Source organism: Accipiter gentilis, chromosome 24 (assembly GCF_929443795.1).
Source record: "Accipiter gentilis chromosome 24, bAccGen1.1, whole genome shotgun sequence".
NCBI lineage: Eukaryota > Metazoa > Chordata > Aves > Accipitriformes > Accipitridae > Astur > Astur gentilis.
This window is the reverse complement of record NC_064903.1, coordinates 21,303,488-21,326,236: the sequence shown is the minus strand read 5'-3', so window position 1 is coordinate 21,326,236 and position 22,749 is coordinate 21,303,488. Positions and strand designations below refer to the sequence as shown.

Here is a 22,749-nt window from a genome sequence, read left to right as displayed (position 1 = left end):
ATACTGCATTTCATTTGCTTGAATACCATGAATAGGACAGGAGCTTGACAGCCCAGCATGAAGGATGATTCCTTAGCCCTATCCTCTCGTTTTGCTTTTTTTTTCAAAACGCTACTTCACATTTCTCTGTTTGCATCATATGCCACCAAAGAAGAAAAGAAAGCAGATTTTAGTGTTTGAAGGTTCAACATCCCATCAGCAAAGTTTAGGAAAAAAAGAAGAAAAAAATCACAGCACAGACAGAGAAAAAGGAAGTTAACATGGGAAGGTCTGAAGAGGAGTCATAAGAAGATGTGCTGGAGAGGGGTACCCTCCTTTAGTTCTGAATTCTGGTTTCCTGACTCTGCGTTGCAGCTTTTTTTATTTCTGCACACTGCTTACTGTTGTATAGACCATCAGTAGCAAACCATGGAGAATATGGCATAAGAAAAAAATCCAGTTAATTTCATTATTTTCAATTTGCATGTGAAAACATCCTGTGTACGTTATTTCAGAACACACGGGGAAGAATTCACACAGCCCTGCCTATTCACGAATGTATGGGAATGAATATATAGCATCTATTAAATTTGCTGAAAACACGTTACATTGTACACTATCAAAAGAAAGGTGTTTTCTGAAAAAATAATCGTACTTGTTTCACTGTCCGTGAGAAATTAAGAGCAGGATGGCAGAGGGTGTTTACACAGGCACTTAGCCAGGAAACACTGTGTTTTCCACAGATACAGTCATTCAGGGAGCACATCTCTGATTTTCACGAGCTCCCTCCCTCTGTTCTCATACCCCTGTAATTATATCGAGAAATCTATCTGTAGGTAAGAAAATACATACAGTTCTGCACGATGTATTCGAATGCTGCCTCTTTCCTTTAGGTAAGTGCTACCACACTGAGGCCATTTGTAGGAATTTTACACAGCAAGATAAACAAATGCAACCCCCTTAAGGAAACACATGAACTGCAGGATAGTTTCACAGTGAATCGTTACCAAAATCTGCGTAAGAAGACCGTAAAAGAACGCTCTATAAATCTTCTGTGCAATGCAGCATTGCTTATTAGCAGGCTTGGTGGAAAACCTCGTGAGATAGAAAGTCTTGTCACTTTATTTGTATGTGCTTTCCTGCATCTTAAGTTGCAGCTTAGGATCCCTTAGGATCATGTGAGGCTAGGTTATATATTAGAGAGCTGTGCTATAGTGCTGTGAGTGTGTAAGCCTAGCAGCTGGGTAGTGTTATGGTTGCTGCTTTCCTGTGCTAAGCTGATTTACTTGTTTAAGGTCTGACCTCATCATCCTGTCAGTATGGATTCCCACCTATACAGTTAGTAGCAGCTTAGCATCGGCTTGAAGAGCTTGCAGTATATTAATCAGAAGAGAGAGGGAGAGAGCTACCGGTATTTGTTCTTTTGTTGTCTTTTCTTAAGAAGAGGAGTTGGAACAGAAGAGATAACAAAGAATCCATTTCCTTTCTAAAAGAATAGGCTTTTGTCTTGGTTTTTGTTTTGTTTTTTTTTTTTTTTCCCCTGAAAAAAATGTCAGTATCTGGAAAGAAAGAGTTTGATGTGAAGCAGATCCTGAGGCTCCGCTGGAGGTGGTTCAGTCACCCCTCGCAAGGCTCCACAGGCACGGGGGGCTGCCATCAGCAGGAAGGATATGAGCACAGAGGGACACCGGTTCAGAACAGGTTGAAGAACCACTCTCGGGACAGAAATGGGCTGAAGAAAAACAGCAGTCCTGTCCACCACAATATACTGGCACCCGTGCCAGGTCCAACCCCAGTGCACCACCGATCTATTCAAACCTGGCATCAACAAAGTCTCATAGAACAGCTTCGATCAAATGAGGATATTCCCAAAACAAGCACAGAGGAAAACTGTGTCAAAGAAGATTCAAGTAAAACCCCACAGGAGTTGCAGATGATCACAGAAGAAAATTCAGATGAATCTGCAGAGAGGTAGGAGTTTTAAAGTCTGCACTTAGAAAGCCATACTTCTATCCAAGTTATTCCCTAAAACTGTCTTTGTTTTTAACCAGCATTCCTTACTGAATTAGTCTCACTTCATATATGTGCACACCCACACTCAAAGGAATAGGAATAGGAACACGTTCACATTAAAAAAAAGAACAGGAACATTGTCATGAAATTTTGATCTTTGCTTAAGATACATCATTCCATAGCTATTCCATAAAAATAAAATCTGCCAGTTTGTCAAATTTTCTCTATTACAGTTTACAGCATATTAATTTTTTGTCTTCATTTATTATCTTTAAGTGCAATGAAAAAATGAGCCTTCTGAAATATTGTCCTCATTCTGACTTTATCAATGGGTGCAACTTTGACAAATGGGAACTGCTGGAGGTGCACAGTCTGTGTGGTTGCCATCGATCTGTCAAATTTCTCACTGCTGTTTTTTATTGCCTTCTTGACAAGTATAATTAACCTTGAACTAAGTGGAAAGGAAGCATCATTACTTGCTTTTTTTAAAGGTTTATTTGAAATCACATTACTTTCACAGCTTAATATACTAAGACAAATACTTTCTGCAAGGTCAGGTGAAAAAACACTACAGCTATGAGACCTTAAAGGTGTAAGCACAAAGGAAGAGCTATTTTTAAGATGTTAATACAGGGAAGAAAATATTAATACCAGTTATTTGATTAGAGCATGCCTTTTAATTTTTTATGGGGTTGTTTTTCAAAATTGATGTCAGCATGATTAGTTTATACAGCAACAATTTTACCCCACCTTTACCCCACCTTGGACTCAAATTATGCATTTATAACATGATTATTTGCACCATTCGATGAGATTACCATCACTCTTTGGCAGTTATTTACATTTCTTACATTGTATTTAAATACAAATCTATCTTACTTGAAGTTATAGTTTCTCTCAGTAAAAACAAAGTTGACAGTTTGTGTATTTTTAGCAGAGTTATTATTTTTCACGTTCTACAGCTGCTGTAGGGAACATCTGCAGACTGAACAGAAAAAAAAATGCATTCCAAATTGTCATTTTGAAGACAGTACTAGTAGTCAATATGTACTGCATAAAATCATTACAGAATAAAATCAGTAAAGTAGGAATGTGGTAGTTCTGTCTGTTTACTAGTGTACTAGTTTGTAATACTGTGTATTACACTGTGATGTGTAGGAAGCATACTCTTAGTATAACATTTGGAACGATTACAAATTTCCTGGGAGGAGGGAAGAAAAAGTAATTTTAGGCACACCTTAGAAGGAAAATCCATTTAATTAGAAGAAAAATAAGGAACACTGAACAATCACAGTAAGATTTTATGCCAGGTGAAGAAGGTAAAAAAAAATATAATGAATTCAGTTTGGAAGGTATGAGCCACTGTCTTCTAAAATAAGATGTGACATTTTCTCCAGCTATATATAAACTTTCTGCTAAGACCTCATGAAGTTTTGTGCCTTCATATTTATTCAAATGTAAGTTCTTCTCTTGAGCTGTTTAAGTTTGCAGCTCTTAGAAAAGTTTTAGGAATGTATATGTCTTATAAATTATTGTTATATTCAAGTAAGTTTATTTTCTGTAAAGTTATCAGTAAAAGGTTTTAGCCTACAACATGCATAAAAAGCTATCTTAACATACACCTTAAAAGGCTGAATTTGTAAGAAATTGTTTAGAAAGTGAATCCTGACTATGAGTTTCTCTATAATTAAAATTTTATTTCAAGACAATAAAGTCAATCATTAAAACCACCTTAACATAGCTGAAATTTCTTAAATATATACCAACAGAAGTTATTAAGTAAACCACTGTTCTCTTCCCCTATAGCATCCAGCATAGGCCACACACAAATTAATATGCGAATTGATTGGGTAGAAATGAAATACTGAGAACAAATAAAGAGAAGTAGCCTTATCTCTATATCTACCTATATCTAGTTGCTGGATATATTTTCATCTCTTCAGAACAATGCCTCATCTTATGCCTTTGAAATAGTCCCTTTAAATCATTTTGGGCCTCCTTTTTCTTTAGAAGTTCCAAATAGTCACAATCAATTGTAATCAATGGCATCTGCTAGTAATTAACACATCTGAAAAATCAGGCATTTGCAGGATCCCGAGTCCCTCTTCCTACACTATTAAAGCCACTGCACAAGGAACTATACAATATTTGCAGCCATGTGCTCTTTCCCATTCATACCTGAGGACACCAAAGACAATCTCATACAAATTTGCCTTTTAGTCCATAAAAGGATTCGTATCTTCAGAGTGGTTTTCTCTAATCCAGCAGGTTTATTGCTGCCTGTAAAAGTCCCATTTGTAGCTGGACTTTAAAGCAGAACACTGCTACATGTCACCTGGACATTGAAAATAGTAGAAAAGAACAGAAAATGAGGCCCATACCTCAATCTTGAGCAGACTATGAAGGCAATTTCTACTAGCAGCTTAATGCTTCCTATGAAAAAGCTTTGGAAACATGAAATCAATATTCTCAGTTTCTTCAGAAAAACTTGAGATGTCTTTCTCTAGAAACCTCAGGACTTAATGCTTTCAGTGATACAGATATAGCACTCTGGGGATTGATGAAATAAGGCTTGTTTATTGAGGAGGAAAGGTAAATGAGAAAGTTCCAAACAGCTCCATTTTGAATATACTATCATCAATACACTTCTGCTTTCTTCAATAATTTTTGGTAATTCTGTACCCAAATTAAATAGCGCAAGACCTAAAGAAACGTTTCTGACCTACAGGCTTGTTCCTGAATGATATCGCATGTAAATGAGGGCTTAAGTGACCAAAACTCATTAGTTTTGTAGTAACAGTAGCCAGTTAAGATGTGACCAACCAATAAATGCTAGGTGCATAACAGATAAATAAATTGCTTATTGGCACAAGGTTCAGTAAAGCCTCCCAGCATGCCTGGTGACTGTCTTATCCAGTGTTTCTAAGGGAACATACTCAACAGGTATCAAACAATCTTCTAGAAGCATCTAAAATGATGAGCCTTGACCTGTTATAAGATCCTTATGGAAGTTGCTTCTATAGTTTTGAAAAAAGCTGAACAGTGGACAATACACATTTAATTGACCTAGTCTGATTATCGCCAATCTGCTCCTTGAAAGAGGATTGGGACTTTTCACAGGTGAAAACCAGAGAAACTAAAACATGAATAGATACCAAGATATTTTGTTCATTTGTACACTGTATTTCCCACTATAAAATATTATGGTATTGCAGGGATGGTCAGAAAGCTAAACCTGCAAAGTATGGCTGTGCAAACAAAAGGCAAAAACCTTCAAAGATTTTAGACTTGGCTTAAAGTAGGAGCTTATGTGAGCTCTGAAAGAATGCATGGCAAATAAACTATGAATTCATCTGGTTTCAGAAAGCATAGTTGTGGATTTTTGTGCACTTTAGCTAGCTGATGTTCATCTCTGATCTACTCTAACTGCCTGGAATCTTTTGAGGTTCAGGTTCCTCCATCAGGGAGACCTTGAAGTAAAAACTTGGAAGATTTGATTGCTAGATTTTATTTGAGAGTCGACAAAAACTTTCCTCTTGTGTGCAACACGTGAACACACCCTTGTGCACACACAAACTGAAAAAGCACTTGATACCTCCAAATAAGAAGAATCCATGATATTGAATTACCTTGATTACTTCACTTGATAAAGTTTGGACTCACAGGCATGACTGTATTAACCTTTCAATATAAGCATTATGCCTAGTATTTATTAACATTATGCTACATTGCCACATCAATGTATGTACGATTGCTAGGAGATATATTATGATGCTATAGGTATACTATTGAAGACCATGTGTGCTGGTAAAGTATGTGTGTACCTCTTCTCCTAGTTGCCCAAAGGCAGTTAGATTTCAACAATGAATGCAGGATCCGTTCATCATTTTTCTCTCATGCATTTTTTCTTAATTATATGGCTGAAAAAATGCTGACAAACTCTAGTTTGGTTGAAAAACCTGAGTTTTGCTAAAGATACATGCTTTCTAATTTCCCATATGAGACAAAATATACTTCTAATCAATTTTAATAGAATCTTTTGATGTCATAATCCAAGCAGTCAGTACTAATATACATGGAAACAGGTATTTGGGAGGAGTATCCTCCTAATTGAGGCAATGTATTTTCTGTAGTGACTATTTATGATGTTTGGTTATTTTGATACTTCATCTTAAGACATGAAAACTCATCTAATTGGCCCCCCTTTTTTTTGGTCAGCCACGTGGAAATAGCTAACAGACCATTTCCATAGATGTATGTGACTATTTCAGATGTTATCCCCTATATGAAGGTATTTCTCCTGGAGTTGTATTTTTATTTCCAGTAGCGTCTAACAGCTTTGGCTCACATTCCAGTGTGAAAAAAAGGTACCACAAGATAAAAATACCCCTTTAATTGTTGCATTATCCCAGAAGATATTGGACAGGTGGAAATGAATAAGTCAGTGGGCGGTGCCTGACTGCATTTTCTTGCACACGCGATGCCATTTTTTTGGTTAGCTAATGTGGCACAGATCAAGGACACGTGCTGTCACATTTTCTTCTGCTGAGCACTTTTCTGGGGAAAGCCACTACACTACACATTCCTCATGTCCTCTAAAGTTTGTAACACATACTCACTGAAATGATGTCTGCTTAATTTTTCAATACAAAAGATCATTTCCAAAAAAGAAAACAGGTGATAATTTTCCTGGTGAAAATGGAACGTAGAATTATTCTAGAAACCACTGGTCAAACCAGATCGAGAGGGTTTTTTACGTTAAGAGTACAGTTCTGGGTATCCAAATAAGCAGAGTGCTACCACTGATTCATAAGAATGACTGATAATGAATGACAATGCCTCTAGTAAAGGGAAGGACTGCAAAATGTCCTTTGCAGAGATGATGATAAAGCATTGCATTCAGAGTAGTACATCATGACACTATTTTCCCCTCATGAGTAAGAATTGAGTTTTGTGAACCATCTCTGATGCCAAGGGTAAAAGCTATTCCTAATCTCACATAGCAGCAGCCTTTATTTTTAAATGAAAACATAAGAAGTGCTCCAATTTTACTGTCACTGAACTTCCAACATTTTGAAAAAAAAGCTTTCAAAAATCTTAACTTTAACAAATACAAGGTTTGTAAACATAATAAAGAAAACTGGGCATCTAGTCAGACGGCATGTCAATCCTTCTGTGACAAAGTTGGATCAACTATATTTAGGTGCTTCCTTGGTTATCTGTAGCACAACTTAAGCTCATTATTTCCTTGATCTTTCCTCCATGGATATAGAATTGTTCTTTACAGCATTTGTTTATATATTTGAAAATTGCTATAAGTCTAAAGAGCTGCAATTCTTGCCGAAGAATCTTTTTTTCCAGCAGTCCTACGCTAGACAACTCTGATAATTTTCACTGCTCTCCTGACTTCCTCAGCATGTCTGTCTGCACTTGCAGTACTGTGGTCAGATCTGGATACGTTCTGGTTAAAACCTGACAATTCTAGTGTAGAGGGCAGGATTACTTGCATGTCATTCTGACTAAAAATCTGTTTGAATATCCTGCTCAGTGGTTTTTTTTTGTCAACAACATGGTGCTATTGCTCATGCCTGGCTTGTGATTCACGTGAAACTCCTGACCCCGTACCAAAGACCTGTTCCCTAGCCATCTGTACATTTTTGCAGTTATTTGTTCCTAAATATAGTATTTTGCACAAATAAATTCCATCTCATGTTTATCAGATAAAGGCTCCGAATTTCTGAGTTAATATTCAGTTCTGATCCTATTTAATGTGTCCAATTTACTGATTTAATATTCAATTCTGATCCTGTGCTCCAATATACTTGCAGATCTTCTCAGCTTGGCATGGTCTTCAATTGCAGTAAAGTTCCTACCAAAGCTTTCCCTTTATTTCCTCCTCCATCCAGGTAATTTAGAAAATGTAGGAAAAGTCATAGTGGAACTTCAGTGGAAAGTTCCTTAGGAACCCAGTTTGATTTAGCTTCCCATTTATCAGTGAACCATTGATAATTACTTTAAAAAGTATGATTTCAAACCAGTTTTGCACCTGTTCTATAATGGTTTACTCCAAACAGTACTTCTGGTTGAACTTAGTACTATCTGATATGAGACAGTGTCAAATAATATTCTCATGTCCAAAATATAAATGACAACTACTACTTTTCTGTTCTCCATAATGCCTACTACAACCTATTCATGAAGAACTTCAGTTTATTTTGACGTTATTCTTGACAAATTTTTGCTGACCGTTAGTTTTCTCTTTTATTTCGAAGTGCTTAGAAATAATAATGAAATTACTTTTACACTGCAGAATTTGGCAAGAACTAAGAGCTAGGAAAATAAATTATCTTTCTGTCTTGCGGGGAATTTTGCAATTTCTTTAATACTTATAACAATTTAATAGATACTTCAGCAGTGTATTTTAAAAAGATGATTTTATGCCAGTCTGCTACAGAAAACCACCGTGCTTTATTGCTACCTCAGGGACAAGCAAAAACTAATTGTCTTCTAATGATGACCTTTAACTAAAGGTCAAAATATGAATTTGAAACTGGAGACATTTGAAATGGGTTATTTAAGATATTTTAGTTCATCTCCTCTCAGAAGTGGAGATCTCCACGGCTCACATGGCCTTTCAATGCTTCAGCGCAGTGGAAGAGCAGTTTGCAGCAGGGGAGCGAGGGTGACATTGTAGGCAACGATGGTTGAGGAACACCCCATTGGCATCGAGATGCTGCATCCGCTAGTGCCAGAGATTAATTTAGTTTTACTTATGAACTCAACAATGGCTCAGGTAACACACGAGATAATTAGTGACATTAAGCTGAATTTTAATAACATTTTATGGAAATTCACTCACAACTAGTTGAAAAATGATAGGTGAGAGTAACCAAGAAAATTTTCCTTTGATATCTAATGTTTTCTAAGTGTAGAAAATTTGTGAAGTTATAGTAAGTGTCATCTGATGCAGGATTAAAATCTAAAAGGAGAATTACTTTTTTCCCAGAAGTTGATAATTCACAAGGAGGGATAGGACTTTTTAGCCAACACGTGAATGTAATGAACAGTAACCAATGAAGTCATTCTGACTAAACAAATCCTGTTGCCTCATACGAGAGGTCTTGGTACAGACATTAGAATCAATATGTCTCAAAGGCATCCTCAGCAGATTTTATTCCTACTTTCTCCTTCTATTATGATACCTTATGAAGAACTTGAAAAGACAAAATGTATGTGAAATTAAAGTGGTTTGAAACAATTATTAAAAAATAAAAGAAGAAGTAGGTTTGTATTTTGAAATTAATTTTATATTTAGCCTGTGGAAGGAGTGAATATTTATGCAAAAGACTTTTTTTTTTTCATAACTACATAAATAGAATCATAGAATAATTTAAGCTGAAAAGGACCTCTGGATGTCATCAAGTCCCCCCACGCCCCACCAAGAAGGCTATGATGAGAAATAATATGACTTGCTAAAAACACACACTATTTTACAGGCTTACTCTTAACGTGCTTAGCTTTCAAAGATGAATTATTACAGGCAAGGGAAAAAAATACCATTTAATAGTAATTTAAGAATCTAGGACAATTCTCTTCATTTCAAAACAATTTCTTTATGATTCAATTATCTTCTCATTTCCACTCCATACAGCTTGCTCTCAACAAAGACAGCTGTTAAATTACTTTTTAAAGAGTTATTACTGTTCTTAAAATCACTTCTTAATGTCTCCAGAAAAAGTTAAGGAGATGATTAAACACATGCAACCAATGCAGAGCAGTTTTTACAGACATACTGAGCATATGCAATGGTAAGATCAACAGGAAATCGTATGGTTGTTGGAGCATTCTTGGAAAAGGGGGAGAGAGTTTGCCTGATTTGAAAGATACAGCTAGACGGCATTCTGAAAGAAATGAACAAATTATTTTCACTGTTGTTTTGTGGCTGAATTGTTCACCTTGAACTATTTGAAATATCGTAATGAGGAACAATACTAAAATCTTTCACATTTGAAGAAATGAAGGGATCTGTTTGTTAGAGTCAAACAGCTAAGTTAGCCCAATAAATACCAATTTAGTTTAGCTCCTTTCATTCTGCTAGAATAAAATAATGATACTACATTTAGAGAGTAACTATGTCAGGTGATAAGATAAAGAATATGGCTTGTGTATGGCATGCCTGTAGGTATGCGGGCTAAATGAATACAAAAATGCAGCTGAAGTACTATCTGGATTCACTGAAAGAACTTAAGGTAAGTGTAGGAAATAAACTTAAAAAATAATCTCTAACACAAAGCTATAACAAAATTTCCGCCTCTGTAAAATCAGACTCCACCTCAGTGACTCTACCATCAGATACACTGACACGAGAACTTCCCACACAGCTCTGACAGAAAACCTTCTCCCAGTCCACCCCCTTCCCTCCTTTTCTAAGCAAATCCTTAATAGTCAAAACTCAGTTCAAAGCTAATTAAAATAGATAGAACAAGAACTTAGAGCCTGGCTCTTTGCAACAATTCTGCCCGTCCAATAATTATTAACATAAACCATCTTTCACTTCATTCGAGTAACTCTTTCCATTTCCATACCATAAGTCAGGATATTTCACTAAAAGTCTGTCTGCTGCTCACAGGTAACATGGATAACTACAAATATTTAAAAGAACACCCTACCTTATAGCCAATACTTCAGTTGAGGTTGAAATGCATGATATGGTATCCAAGTGACTACAGTTTAAAAATGTTTTGTCAGGAAATAGGCACTGTATTCTCATGCTGTGTTCTACAGTTGCACGAGGCTGCCTTATTTAGAAATGTAACAGCCCATGAAGAGTACATGATTAAAAGTTTGCTTCATTGTTTTCTCAGCTAAAAGCCATTTAGGCTAAACAAACATATTTATTGGAAAAGAAAGCAATGTCTGATACCTGGTTCTTTCATCAGTTGAACGTCTTTGGACAAGAATCTAAATATCTTACCTGTATATTAACATTTGATTTAATCAAATTCAAGCTCTCTCAGCCAGCTTCTAACTTTTTAAATATATGAATTTATGACTAGTTGTATTAGGATCTGGAAATCAATATCTGTGGGTTATGTCTCAGATTTGTTTCTTGCTTCTTATATAAACTCAGAGAAATCACTTAGCCTCTTGGTATCACGATTTACACATGTTAAAGATAGCATTTGATACCTATTTTCCTAGGGACACATTAAGAACGGATCAGTATTTTCAAACATCAGAATTTGCCTGCAAACTCCTACTAAAATGCAAAGTGGAATGCATGTACATTATGGCTGATGCATTATACTATATAGTTGCACAGTTTATCTTCTCATGATAATAACAACACAAAGAAATCAAAGTCCACTACTTTGACTAGAAGTTTCTTGTTACAATAAGCAGTAGAGACTACCGCTATATTTATAATAAAATCTTTTAAACGGCAAACAAAAGGAATACATTTGAAAAAGTGGACAGCCACTGTCACCATTTGCTATGCTTCAGTTTACCTGAAATTAGAAGTCAAGAGGAAGGGAGGCATTCTTGCAAGAAATGAGCATTTTCAAAGCCTGCTCATTTTAATAGAAGTTGAGAAAATGAAGAACCTTTTGAACTGGGCAAATATACCTTGATTTAAATGGAAATTGTGAGCAAACCACTAAGAAATCCTAGGAGTTGGAGAAAAGCTATTTTAAGCTATTACATATGGTTTGCGTTGCTAGGGAAACCGCTTTTACAGTGTTCATTTAGCACAGATGCTCAGGAAAGCTCTGTGTCTCCATGTCATACCATTTCAGAATGCTTCAGAATGTGAGGAAACAGAGATGCACATATACACACATGCAGACATAAATATCTCTGTAATTTTGTCTTAGTCAAGTTCTGTGTATTTGGCGGAAGTTAGTTCTTTCCATTTCTGCCATGACCATGGTGATAAATCAAAAGCTTTGTAATTTAAACCCTCTGTTTCCAGCCTGAGGATAGTTGTTCAAATATTACCTTCAGTTTTGATCCATTTGGGTTCCTGTTTTAGATAGTCATCTATTTAGAGCAAAAGATTTGCCTTTGCCGTATATGTAGTGAAAATGCAAGGGGAAAGACCAGCTCTGGTGACACCATTTCTGGCCCATCCTTTTGACCCTAGGGCAGACGTGACTTGCCAAAAGATATCATATAACCTGCTCCATGCAGGCTTTACTGCCACAGCGCTCTGCGTTCTCCCTTTACGTCTTTTAGTGCCCAGGTAGGTGACAGCCTGGAAGGCGGCTGCAGTCTGCCGTGCTCAGAGACGTACGTACCTGCCTCTCTGCTGGGTGGGCACGAGAGCCCAAACCCTGAGCACGCCACTGAGCACGAAAACGTGTGCTGCCTTTTCTTTTCTTTGTCGGAGAGCAACAGCTCTATAAATTTAGAAAACATAGGATTTGAATTATTGAGAAAGAATTACTTTTTCAAAATTTGCTATATATCAGTCTCTCAGATTTAAGAGATCTTGTTTATAATTTGGGAATGGTATATTATTACTGTATGCCATTATCCACGCTTGGTGCACTCTCGGATCCCACTACAAAGTGAATGCATTCTCACTGTCTATCCAAGTAGGGTACTTCAAAATTGCATGAAAACAATTCATGAATTCAGGTATGTGAACTGTAAGCTCTGCGCAGGATGGACCTGCAAACACATGCAAAACCACATTTTGGGGACATGTCTACCTGCAGTCACATAACAGGTATATAAGCAGTCTTACCGACTATGCTGCAAGCTCAGGAAGCAACTTTTGAGAGTTTTATTATTGGACCATATGATAATCCAGGAACCAGTATTTTGAGTACTAAACTTCTAGGGCCCTAAAGTTTTACTTATGATTTAACAATGATTTGTAGTTTGAACCCTCCTCGACAAAATAATAATAAAAAAAGAAACAGAAAAAGTTTTTTTAGGAAAACATTTTTTAGAAAGCTACAAATTAAGCCCACCTATGGACGTACTATTGAAGGCACCCCATAATGTGCTATTAAAGGCACTTGACTTTCATTTACTCAATAAACCCAAAAGATACTTGCTAATGAAAAAAGAGAATAAAGACATACTCTGGACAAAAAATTTGGTGTTCTACAGTTTGAAATTATGTTTATAATGGATATATATTGAACTAACCAAACATTAATAACTGTAGAACCCAAACTTGCCACTATTGCCTATTTGTAAACTATACTGTTACTCACATATCAGAAGGTAATGTAAGAAAAAGAAAGACAGAGTAGGTTAGAGATTTGTAGGGTCTTTGCACTACCAAAATAGGTTTAGACTAGGTAGGAAAGAGGCAGAAATTTGCTACAAAGTAATTTAATTGGAGTAATGAAAACCATCAGTTATTTTGGACATCACAACTACAGCTTTCTGCAGAAAGTTCTCTATTTTGTCCAATATACTGGAGAATTTTGTGCTTTTCTGGGTCATGAAGTATAATTCAAAACATATGTAAACACTGAACTATGACTATATCAGGAGTTTTAAACCAAACATACATAAATATCTTTTAGAAGAATGCTTTGTAAAAAGCATTTAAAGGTTAAAATGCTTGTTCTGAGTCATGATTTTCATGACTGTCTCACAGAGGACATTCACAGAAGATTGCCTCCAGTCTATCTGGTTGGTCATTCAGTTTACAGAAAGCTACATGTAAAGCCAGAAATTCCCTCCTATGCCATTACTTCCCCCCCGTCCCCCGCACCCCACGTGCTAGTACAGTGGCTTCAGATGGGCTTTTGCTCTTTCTGTCTGAGATGCTTGACCTAGTAAAATCATCCAGCAGTACAGCCAACTCAGCCTCTTGATATATCTTGTCATAGCGGATTTACAAGCAGTGTAAGAGAGCTTACTGGGAAGTTACAGCATTGTGATCATGCAGGAGCCAGACTGTTCAATCAGAACACAATGAGGCAGTGAGAAAAGCAGTAAAAGGAACAAGGTTGTAAGTCAGGAGTATTTTTTTTGTCTTAATTTGTTTCTTTCATTCACTTAAATGATCCTAAATTCGTCCATAAAAGAAATTTAGGGTGGCTTGGTGTTACAAGATGCCAATAAAATTGCTCAGCATGAAGCTCCCATGGGATGCCACAAACCAGTAGAGCTCATATGTGCCTCTTACTTCCTCGTTTAGTATGTAGCTCAATTACTAGTGAGACTTTTAAAGTTTCCTGACACTTTTTCACTTAGTGTTACAGTGAATTTGAACTTGAACTTAACACAGTTAGTAAAAGAACAAAGTCAGGACTGGAGGGACAGTTTGGCCTGTTCAGTGGAGCAATAAAGCTCTGATACGTTTACTAGCAAGGTACTGAGCTTTAATTCTTCATCTGGAATTATTTCCTTATATATTTTAAACACTACATCAGGTGGATAGCTCATCTTTGAATTTTCACAAGCTGTTTTCTTTTAAGTCTCTATAGTTCCTAAAACATCCTTTGTTGTTCCCCATATGTCAAGCCATTAAGTGAAAAGGCTGTTATTTCACTTTTACTGGCTAATGCTGTGACATTTCATAAATCAATTGATGGTAAACCCCACAATTTTTAACCTTTTCTAATAAGTAGCTTTCAGTCATAACCTTATTTTAGAATAATTTTGGAGAATAACATAGCTGAAATGTGAAATTTCTGATTTCTAGGCTCCTAACTTTCTCATCTGTTACTTTTTTATTCTATAAACTGTTGCTGAGGTCTTTTCAGTTTTCCTATACCCCAAATACTCTCTCTCAAATGCAAAACCAATTGCTAACGTAGATTATTTGGAGGAAAGACTTGTAATATATTAAGGTGATCTGTACACTCCTGGCAAGATAGAAAGGTAAGACCCCCGTAGTAACACAAATATAGTTTCAGCTTTGCCTGTTCTATTTAATACATCAAATTTCACATTGAATTTCGAGGGAACATCATTTTTATCAATAAAGAGGTGTTCAGCAGACAGTGTCTAGCAAAAGGTGAGCAGGAAAGGCTGACCTACCCTTGAAGTATTTGATTAACTCTCATTTGATCCTCTCACTGGTGGAAACACGGTCAGTAGGAACACAGTAGAACAGTCATAAGAGAAAAGTGTGTGAGAAACTGAGCAACTTCCCAAAAGAGAAGTTAGAGCATAATAATTACCAGAGACGGGAGCATCAATGCTTTCACAACAACCTTAAAACATTTGGATGGTAACAGATAAGTGTTTACATTAATCTACTTAAAGCCTTTTTACTCTCCAATTGAAAGCCTCATTAAGTATATTATTACTTCTTTCCAGTTTTGTAAATTACCGGGAGTCATAGCTCATAGGATCACAGGATAATTTGGGTTGGGAGGGATTTCAGGAGGTCTCTAGCCCCATCCCTGCTCAAAGCAGGGTGAGCTGTGAGATCAGCCCAGGTTGCTCTGTGTTTATCCAGTCTGGTCTTGAAAACCTCTAAGGATGGAGACTACATGACCTGGTGAATAGTCTTAAGGCATAGCTTGTAGCATATTTTACCTGACACAATACAGATTGCAAGCAACCTAAATAATCAATTCCTTCTTCAGGAGGCAGAAAACAAATCTAAGGAAAGATTTGGTTTTTCTATCAAAATTAGATATGATAGCATATTATCGCGTGCTTCATTTAGTTATTGTTATATTACAACCTCAGCAAAAGTTGTAATACATATTTTATTGAATAAATGTGCTAAAATTGCTCTGTTATTTTTTGTAAGATCACATTATAATGTTATTTTGCCTCCCTCCAGCCTAGAATGGTGAATAGTACAGGCACTCCAGGAAATAATCCGTCATAATACTATAAGCAATATTTTTCGCAGTTCCTATCAGTTCCACTTTTACTTTTCAGCCTTTTTTAATTTTTCTTTTGATTTCATATACTACTTTTATTTAGGTTTCATGTTTTTATTCCAATTCAACTGCAGCAAACTGACGTTGACACAGACCCTGGCTTGTTGGAGCAGCTATCGCTATTATCTGCCAGGATAAATGCCAAGTTGCAACGGCATCAAGAGTACAGGTTTTCTCAAGACATGTTGTCAGAAATAGTGTTAAATACACTTGATACTGTCAAACAAAAGTAGACCTAATACCCTATCTGTAAAGGTTGTACAATTCTCTTTCTATCTTACAAAGATGCTAGGGACTCCGGACTAAGGTTTCCTCAATAAGCAATTATTGTAAGTTGCTCTCTCAACCCCCTACTTTTCTGAGCAAGCATACTAGATGTTCAGTGAACATTAATTTCTGACATTTGAAAAAAATGCATATAATAATGAATACTAAGATATTTCTCCGATATTAAACAAGTGAAAGTCAGTGACCAAGGATAAGAGCAGGAGATAAAGCACAATAGTCTACATAAATTAACATTAGAAATTCCTTCCAGTATATGTGGAAGGGTATTCAGAGTATGCTGGTTTTATTGTACTGACTTAACAGAAAATCCACTCAATTGAGCCAGATATGAATATAGCAGGTTAAGTTATTTTAATACTTTTCTAGACCTAGGTTTGAGCTATGTTTTCTGACACAGAAAACCAGAAGATAACAACTAGCTGGAGAATACTTTGTTATCAGGATATCTGTACCTATAAACACATAGAAATACTTGGCTATAACAGAGGGAAACACTCTCAGGGTATAATTACACAATTAAGAAATGGGGGGAATTAGCCACAGATAAAATTATGTAGCTAGCAAAACCTTGTATGCATTGTCTCTCACTCTTTTCTCATAAATCTGTAATTATGACAGGGCACGCTGGCTATATAAGTTAAAAATCACACATTTTTTTCCATTGCAGTAGTGTTTAGTCTTGAATGAGGTATCCAGCAGATCTGCTGAATCAGGTGAGGAGATATTTTGGAAGAAACCTGTAGATTTTCATGACTGGGGAAGTATCATGTATAGTGAAGTGCAATTTAAAGTGGTGCCTTCAGCTGAAGTGGGGATTATCACGTTTTCCCATTTAAGTGAAACACAAGTCTTTTTATTGCTTGTTATCTAACCAGATAAAAGTAGAAAAGAAAAAGATGCAAAAAATGAACTGGTCATGGCAAGCTCAAGAATAGAGTCCCTTTGCATATGATGAAGTACAAAAAAAGAAGGGAGAAGCATGTATTAAGGTGTTATGGTAGTGGTCTGAGTTTTCATAAGTCAAGACATCTTAAATCTCACAGCAGTATCCATATCTGATTAGCTGCAAAGCTCAAAATGATAGGGGCAAGGATAGTTGCTATTGAGACTGTTACTCTCTGGCTTTTCAAAATTGTGTTCACTGGAGACGGAACCACTTCACATTCATTTTTTTTCTTATACTTGTATCTCCCAATATCTGTTTTGTTCCACTTTTGCCAACAACAGTGAAAGGGGATAGCATAAAGCAGGTCTTCTTCCCCACAATCTCTCCCATCAGGAGTTTTTCTGAAAGGTGCTTAATGACATAAGAAACATGGACTTCATTAGTTTCATCTGGCAATAGTTATGGTTGGATTTAAAACATATTTTTTTTGTAGTTGGCTTGTATTTTGTTTTGTATGTCTTCTAAATAAAAATGCCACAAGCTCATGTCCAGCATTTAGTCATTGCTTTTCATTTTGTACATTTTGACAGCTTGAGATAGTGCCATATCATGCCTTCTGGTCACATCATTTTTTGTTCTTTAGAAAGAGGCTATTAAATTATCTAACAATGTTATCAAGTAGCGGCTATTAAATTATCTAACAATATTATCAACTAGCTACAAGAAAGTTGAGCAAGAAGTAGTCAGCCGCACTGAACTTCTCCTTCATGACTTTTCATTTCCTTCCAACATAATTGTGTAATAGAAGCATTAGATTAGACATCGTGCATTGCAGTGATGACTGCAGAATGCTTCTTGTACGGTTGGAGTCTGTGTTAATTAAGAAAATGAAATATTCCTCATAGTTTAGATTATATCATGTCTTGCATTGTAAATGTCAATGTACAATGACTTAGTATTGATTTTCTCATTTGTCTTAGGAAAAATGAATGTTAATTAAAATATAATGTTGTTTAAAAATGAGTTGTACAGCAATATCCACCATGCCAGACATGCAATATTACCATGCAGGGAAATACTTCCTTCTTCTGCAAGAAATGGCCAAATCAGCACATTAATGGTTAAGCATGCTGGTTCAGAGAAAAGGATAGGCTTTTGGTTGCTATAATAAATCATAGCTACAGGTCTTAATCATGACTAGTATAAACAACATCATGGTTAGCGTCTCAGTTTCTATGAAGTTGCTGGTTCCTACATCAGCATTGAACCTAGTATATTCTAATCAAACTTTTAAGTTAGTTCAAAAACATCTATTGATATGAGTGTATGGAAATTGATTTTATTACTGATGAACCATAGTTACAGAGCACGATTCTATTTTCATAATTCAGTTTTTGTAATTTCCTTATCCTTATATGGCATTTGCTTAACCTTGTGTCGTTATCAAGGTAGTTATAAAGGAATGGCATGCAGACTTTACATCTGATTATTCTAAACTAATTTTCAGCAGTTGTAATCTCAACGTACCTACTTTGAAACTTTCTACCTATGAATAGTAAGATGTTAGCTTTTATATACATGCAAACAAAAAGTAAAAAGTGAACTCAAGCATTGTTTATGATTTGAGAAAAAAGGCACGTGGGTATTTGAGATAAGTAGCCCCCACTACATTTGGCATTATCAGAACAAAGGTGAATTTTAAGATGGTAATACACATACTCCTATCTTTTTACCTGAAACATTTCACTTAGTTATTATTCTCTATTACATAATGTAAATGAATACAGTGTTAATTCTCCTGGAGTATAATGTTCTTGAATGGTGATTTAGGATGGCATTATTTTAAATGATTTCTCTGAGACACTCACTTCATCACTGAATATAGGCATATATCTATTATAATAAAACACTCATGGACGTACAGGCAGTTTGCTCTCCAGACTGATTAGATATTGCTAGAGCTTCAATTTTTAAGAAAGTTATCTCACACTATGGAAATAAGTGTTAAGTCATGCCATTATAAAGTTTATAGTAAAATTTCATATTCAGATTAGTCTGAATCAGGAAGGGAATCATTATTTAAATTGAAAACTCCTACCATATTACAAATTTTAACACTGGCAGGTCACTGTGATAAAATCCCTAGTTATACTGAGTAATCCAATGGCCATCACATATCAGAAGAAAGTTTTGCTCATTTTTGCTCCTACAGTCCTTTCAGTGAATTGAACAACTTAAACTGGCTCACTAGAAACCTCTTTGTTCAGCCTACGAATATTGCACTTTGGGCAGCTACCTCGGAGCTGGGGTTCTTGCTCCCGGTGGAGCTGCCGGACGACCCCGAGGCCTTTTGGGAAGGCAGTGTGGGGTGCTGCGCAAAGTCCCCGAGGCCAGTAAGACTTGCTCCACGGCCTTTCCCAACCTATCGTTCTGACTTACGAGAAGTGGAGGCCAGCTGACTCCTGATTTTAATGTCACTTGAAATTTGTGAATGGGTCTGCAATAAATTGCTGAGCAATTTTCAAAACTCAGCCCCAGAACTCAGGAACAAAATCCCATAGATGGTGACTCTTGAATAGGCATTTATATAACAGTGAAATTTTAAAATGTTTGTCTTCAGCAGATAAACAAAAACGATTCGCATAGTACTATAGTGAGACCAAAAAAGATCTGGACCAGATCCTACTGTGCTTTTACACAGTAATAGATTACAAAAACTACTTTCTATGTGCCTAGGAATATCCCATTTCTTAATTATCTGTATAAAGCAAATTGCGAGCATAGAACTCTGCTGTAGACGCAAGATGCCAATAAAGGAACGCATGAAGCTTTCAACAAACTGTTTTCCCAGTAGCAAAAGATCAACAACTGAGGGAGTACAGATGCTAATAAGAACAATCTGCACTGCAGTGAGCCTGAAAAATAATTTTAAATTAACCTCCTCTGTTAAAAAAATAAATACACAATTTCCAAAGGAAAACAGCTTCCTGGGGAGAGTGTTTGGATCTACCCCTCTTTGTAACATGAAATCCTGATGTGGCCACAGCTGACATAAAGCATAAAGGGCTGCACGGTGCCCCGGGGCTCTGCGGTTTGGTTGCAGCCTCTATTTTCCAGTGGAATCGCCCCACCAAATACAATTCAAAATATCATAACCCAAATTCATCCTGATATGAATCATAATGGCATTCATCTGTATATTATCATGTCTGGGGGGAAGAACAAGACTCAAAACAGCTATAGTACTTTCAGTGATACATTGAAGCTCCTGTGTTTAATGATATGCACACTTATACTTGTAATCCCAAATGGAGAGTTATTTTAACTAATGCCAACCGAGAAAAGTGGCAGGTTTATGCTAACACTAGCAATAAAAAATCATTAAACCAGGCAGTTTCAAGAGCTCCAAGTTCTAAAGGAATTGTCAGTATGAACTTTCAATTTAGATAGGTTAGAAGTCAGCAGTCTCTCCATTAACTTAAATAGTTATATATTTCAATTGCTTATTGCTTTGCTACATCTTTTTCTGTCATTGTTACTACCTCATGTTAATGTTACTACCTCAGCAGTCATCAACATATAATACAATTTTCCATGCTCTTTTGGATCAAAGTTTTTTACCCATACCCTAAAAACTTCAACAAAGTCTTTAACTGTTATATTTACAAAGAATAAATAATAAAGAGGGCAAATGCCCCAGAAAATTTAAGGCAGAGGTTGGGACAGTTACTGATGTGGTATATTTATATCGGCAAGCAGTCAGTACATGTGCATCGACTTTATCATTATTATTTTACCTTTGTTCAGAAATGGCTTCCTAACTGAAATATTTTTCTTATTTCTCAGCCAGCTGATGTGGTTTATCTCTAACAGATGCTACGGTCCTATGATTTCGTGTTGAAAACCAGCATCTCTCAACCTCCAACCCCCCGACATTGCCCAACAGAGGGTCAGGGCTCAAACAGCTGCATAGGAGAGAGTCTGCCCATGGGGGGGTTGACTGCGGTTTTCTTGAATAAGCAGAAACAAATGAAAGAAAGAAAAATGATGAGTTGCATTGTAAATATTGCTGCACAAACAAACCAAATTGATGAAGTTGCAGTTTTGTCTCAAGCCTTGTCGCTGCTAAAGCACACACAGTGCACCACGGAGCTGAAGTCACGTTGGTGCTTTCAGCTATGATAAAGTCCTTAGGATGCCTACTGTCTCTAACTGGTATCCAGTTTGCTGCTGATGGCCGGTATGATTTACAGCGCAGAGGTAAGGGGATCCAAAATCAAAGTCTGTGAGTGACACTTATAACTGAACTGTTACTTGATTAAACTGAATTTCACAAATATTATAGCAGGTTAAATAGGTACATTCGACAAATATCCAAAAGAGAAGTAGTCACCATAACAATATAAATAACAGCCTTATCAAGAACAACAAAATTAAAATACTGCTTTTCATCACCTGGTTTTCATGCAGTATCATGCTTCTAAGCTTCCTTATCAGGTTTACTTTCTGGTTTTTGGCCATAGGCACACTTAATGAGGCCCTTTAAGAACATACTGAATTTTAAAAAGGACATGGCAAATAAATGGCATTTATGTTTTATCATGTTCCAATTAAACAATGAGGAAAATTGAATTTATCCTTTATATACTGATTAATGAAGAGTGCCATGCTGATTAATGAAGAGTACTTTATGAAGACAGAAAGTAATGTTAACATAATTTAGAAATTTAAAGAATTGTAGGCCTGGAATGAATCACAAAACTCATCACATCGATTGTCCCAACGAAAGAAGGGGTGAAATTTTACCTCCACAACATCATCTTTGAATCACAGCTTGTTTGGGGTCGAGTATAATCTAGCTGTACCTCAACTGTCATTTCTTAGCCTGTGCTTCATTCAGGTAATTACTCATACGCAAGCGTGAGCAGGTCTTTGAAAAGTAAAAATTTGCCTAAAGTTCAATGACAAGGGCAAAGGTGGCTCTCTGAATTTAAACTCTGTTCCCAAAAAGTTTGTGACTTGCTATCATATATCGATGTAACAATTAAACCCCGCTTCTATCATAGGCTTATCTGTAATAAAAATATGGAGCAGCATCAGAGGCAGATTTTGCCTGGAATGCATTCTGAACATCGTCTGCCTTTGCAAGTGAATCCCTGCTAAATTTCAAGTGTAGCTATACCAGTTATTCATATCTCTTGTATTTGTTACACTTAAAACATGTCATCCTAGCTCAATTTTGAAAACGTCATGTGAAATAGTGTCAGAAGTCATCCAAAAGTCAAGATAACTTCTGACAACTAATGTTTTTCTCCCAGTAAGCTTTGTTATCTTGTCAAAAAAAAAAAAAAAAAAAAAAGTTGTTATGACATGATTCGTTCCGAACAGCCATGCTGGCTGGTATTTATCTCCTTGTTATCATCAAGACGCTTAATGCTTTTTGATTATTTCTTCAGTTTCTCAGTTTATATTGTCTGCTTCAAAATTTCATGTTTCTTCTTTTTAAAAATGGTACCATATTTTCACCGTCCTTCACAAATCCTTACAGGAAAACTCTGAAATTATTTCACTTGGCTCTCTACCTAAGATTAAATTCATGGAGCTCAGCTACTTTGGAATCATTTAAATATAGATTTATCTCTGCTCTCTCTAGGCTGATCCATGTTCTTAAGCCATTATTACTAATGCTAATGGTGTTAGCACAACTCAGCA

The 22,749-nt window shown here is 36.3% G+C and overlaps 1 protein-coding gene across 1 annotated transcript in view; it reads left to right on the top strand.

Annotated features, from left to right (window-relative positions):
• The first annotated feature begins 1,527 nt into the window (after nt 1-1,527).
• The window catches only part of KLHL4 (kelch like family member 4), a 45,136-nt gene continuing 23,914 nt past the window's right edge, over nt 1,528-22,749 (top strand). The window contains exon 1 of the mRNA XM_049828060.1: nt 1,528-1,950. Coding sequence (XP_049684017.1) covers nt 1,529-1,950 — 422 coding nt within the window. The 5' untranslated portion in view covers nt 1,528. The remainder of the gene's footprint in view (nt 1,951-22,749) is intronic.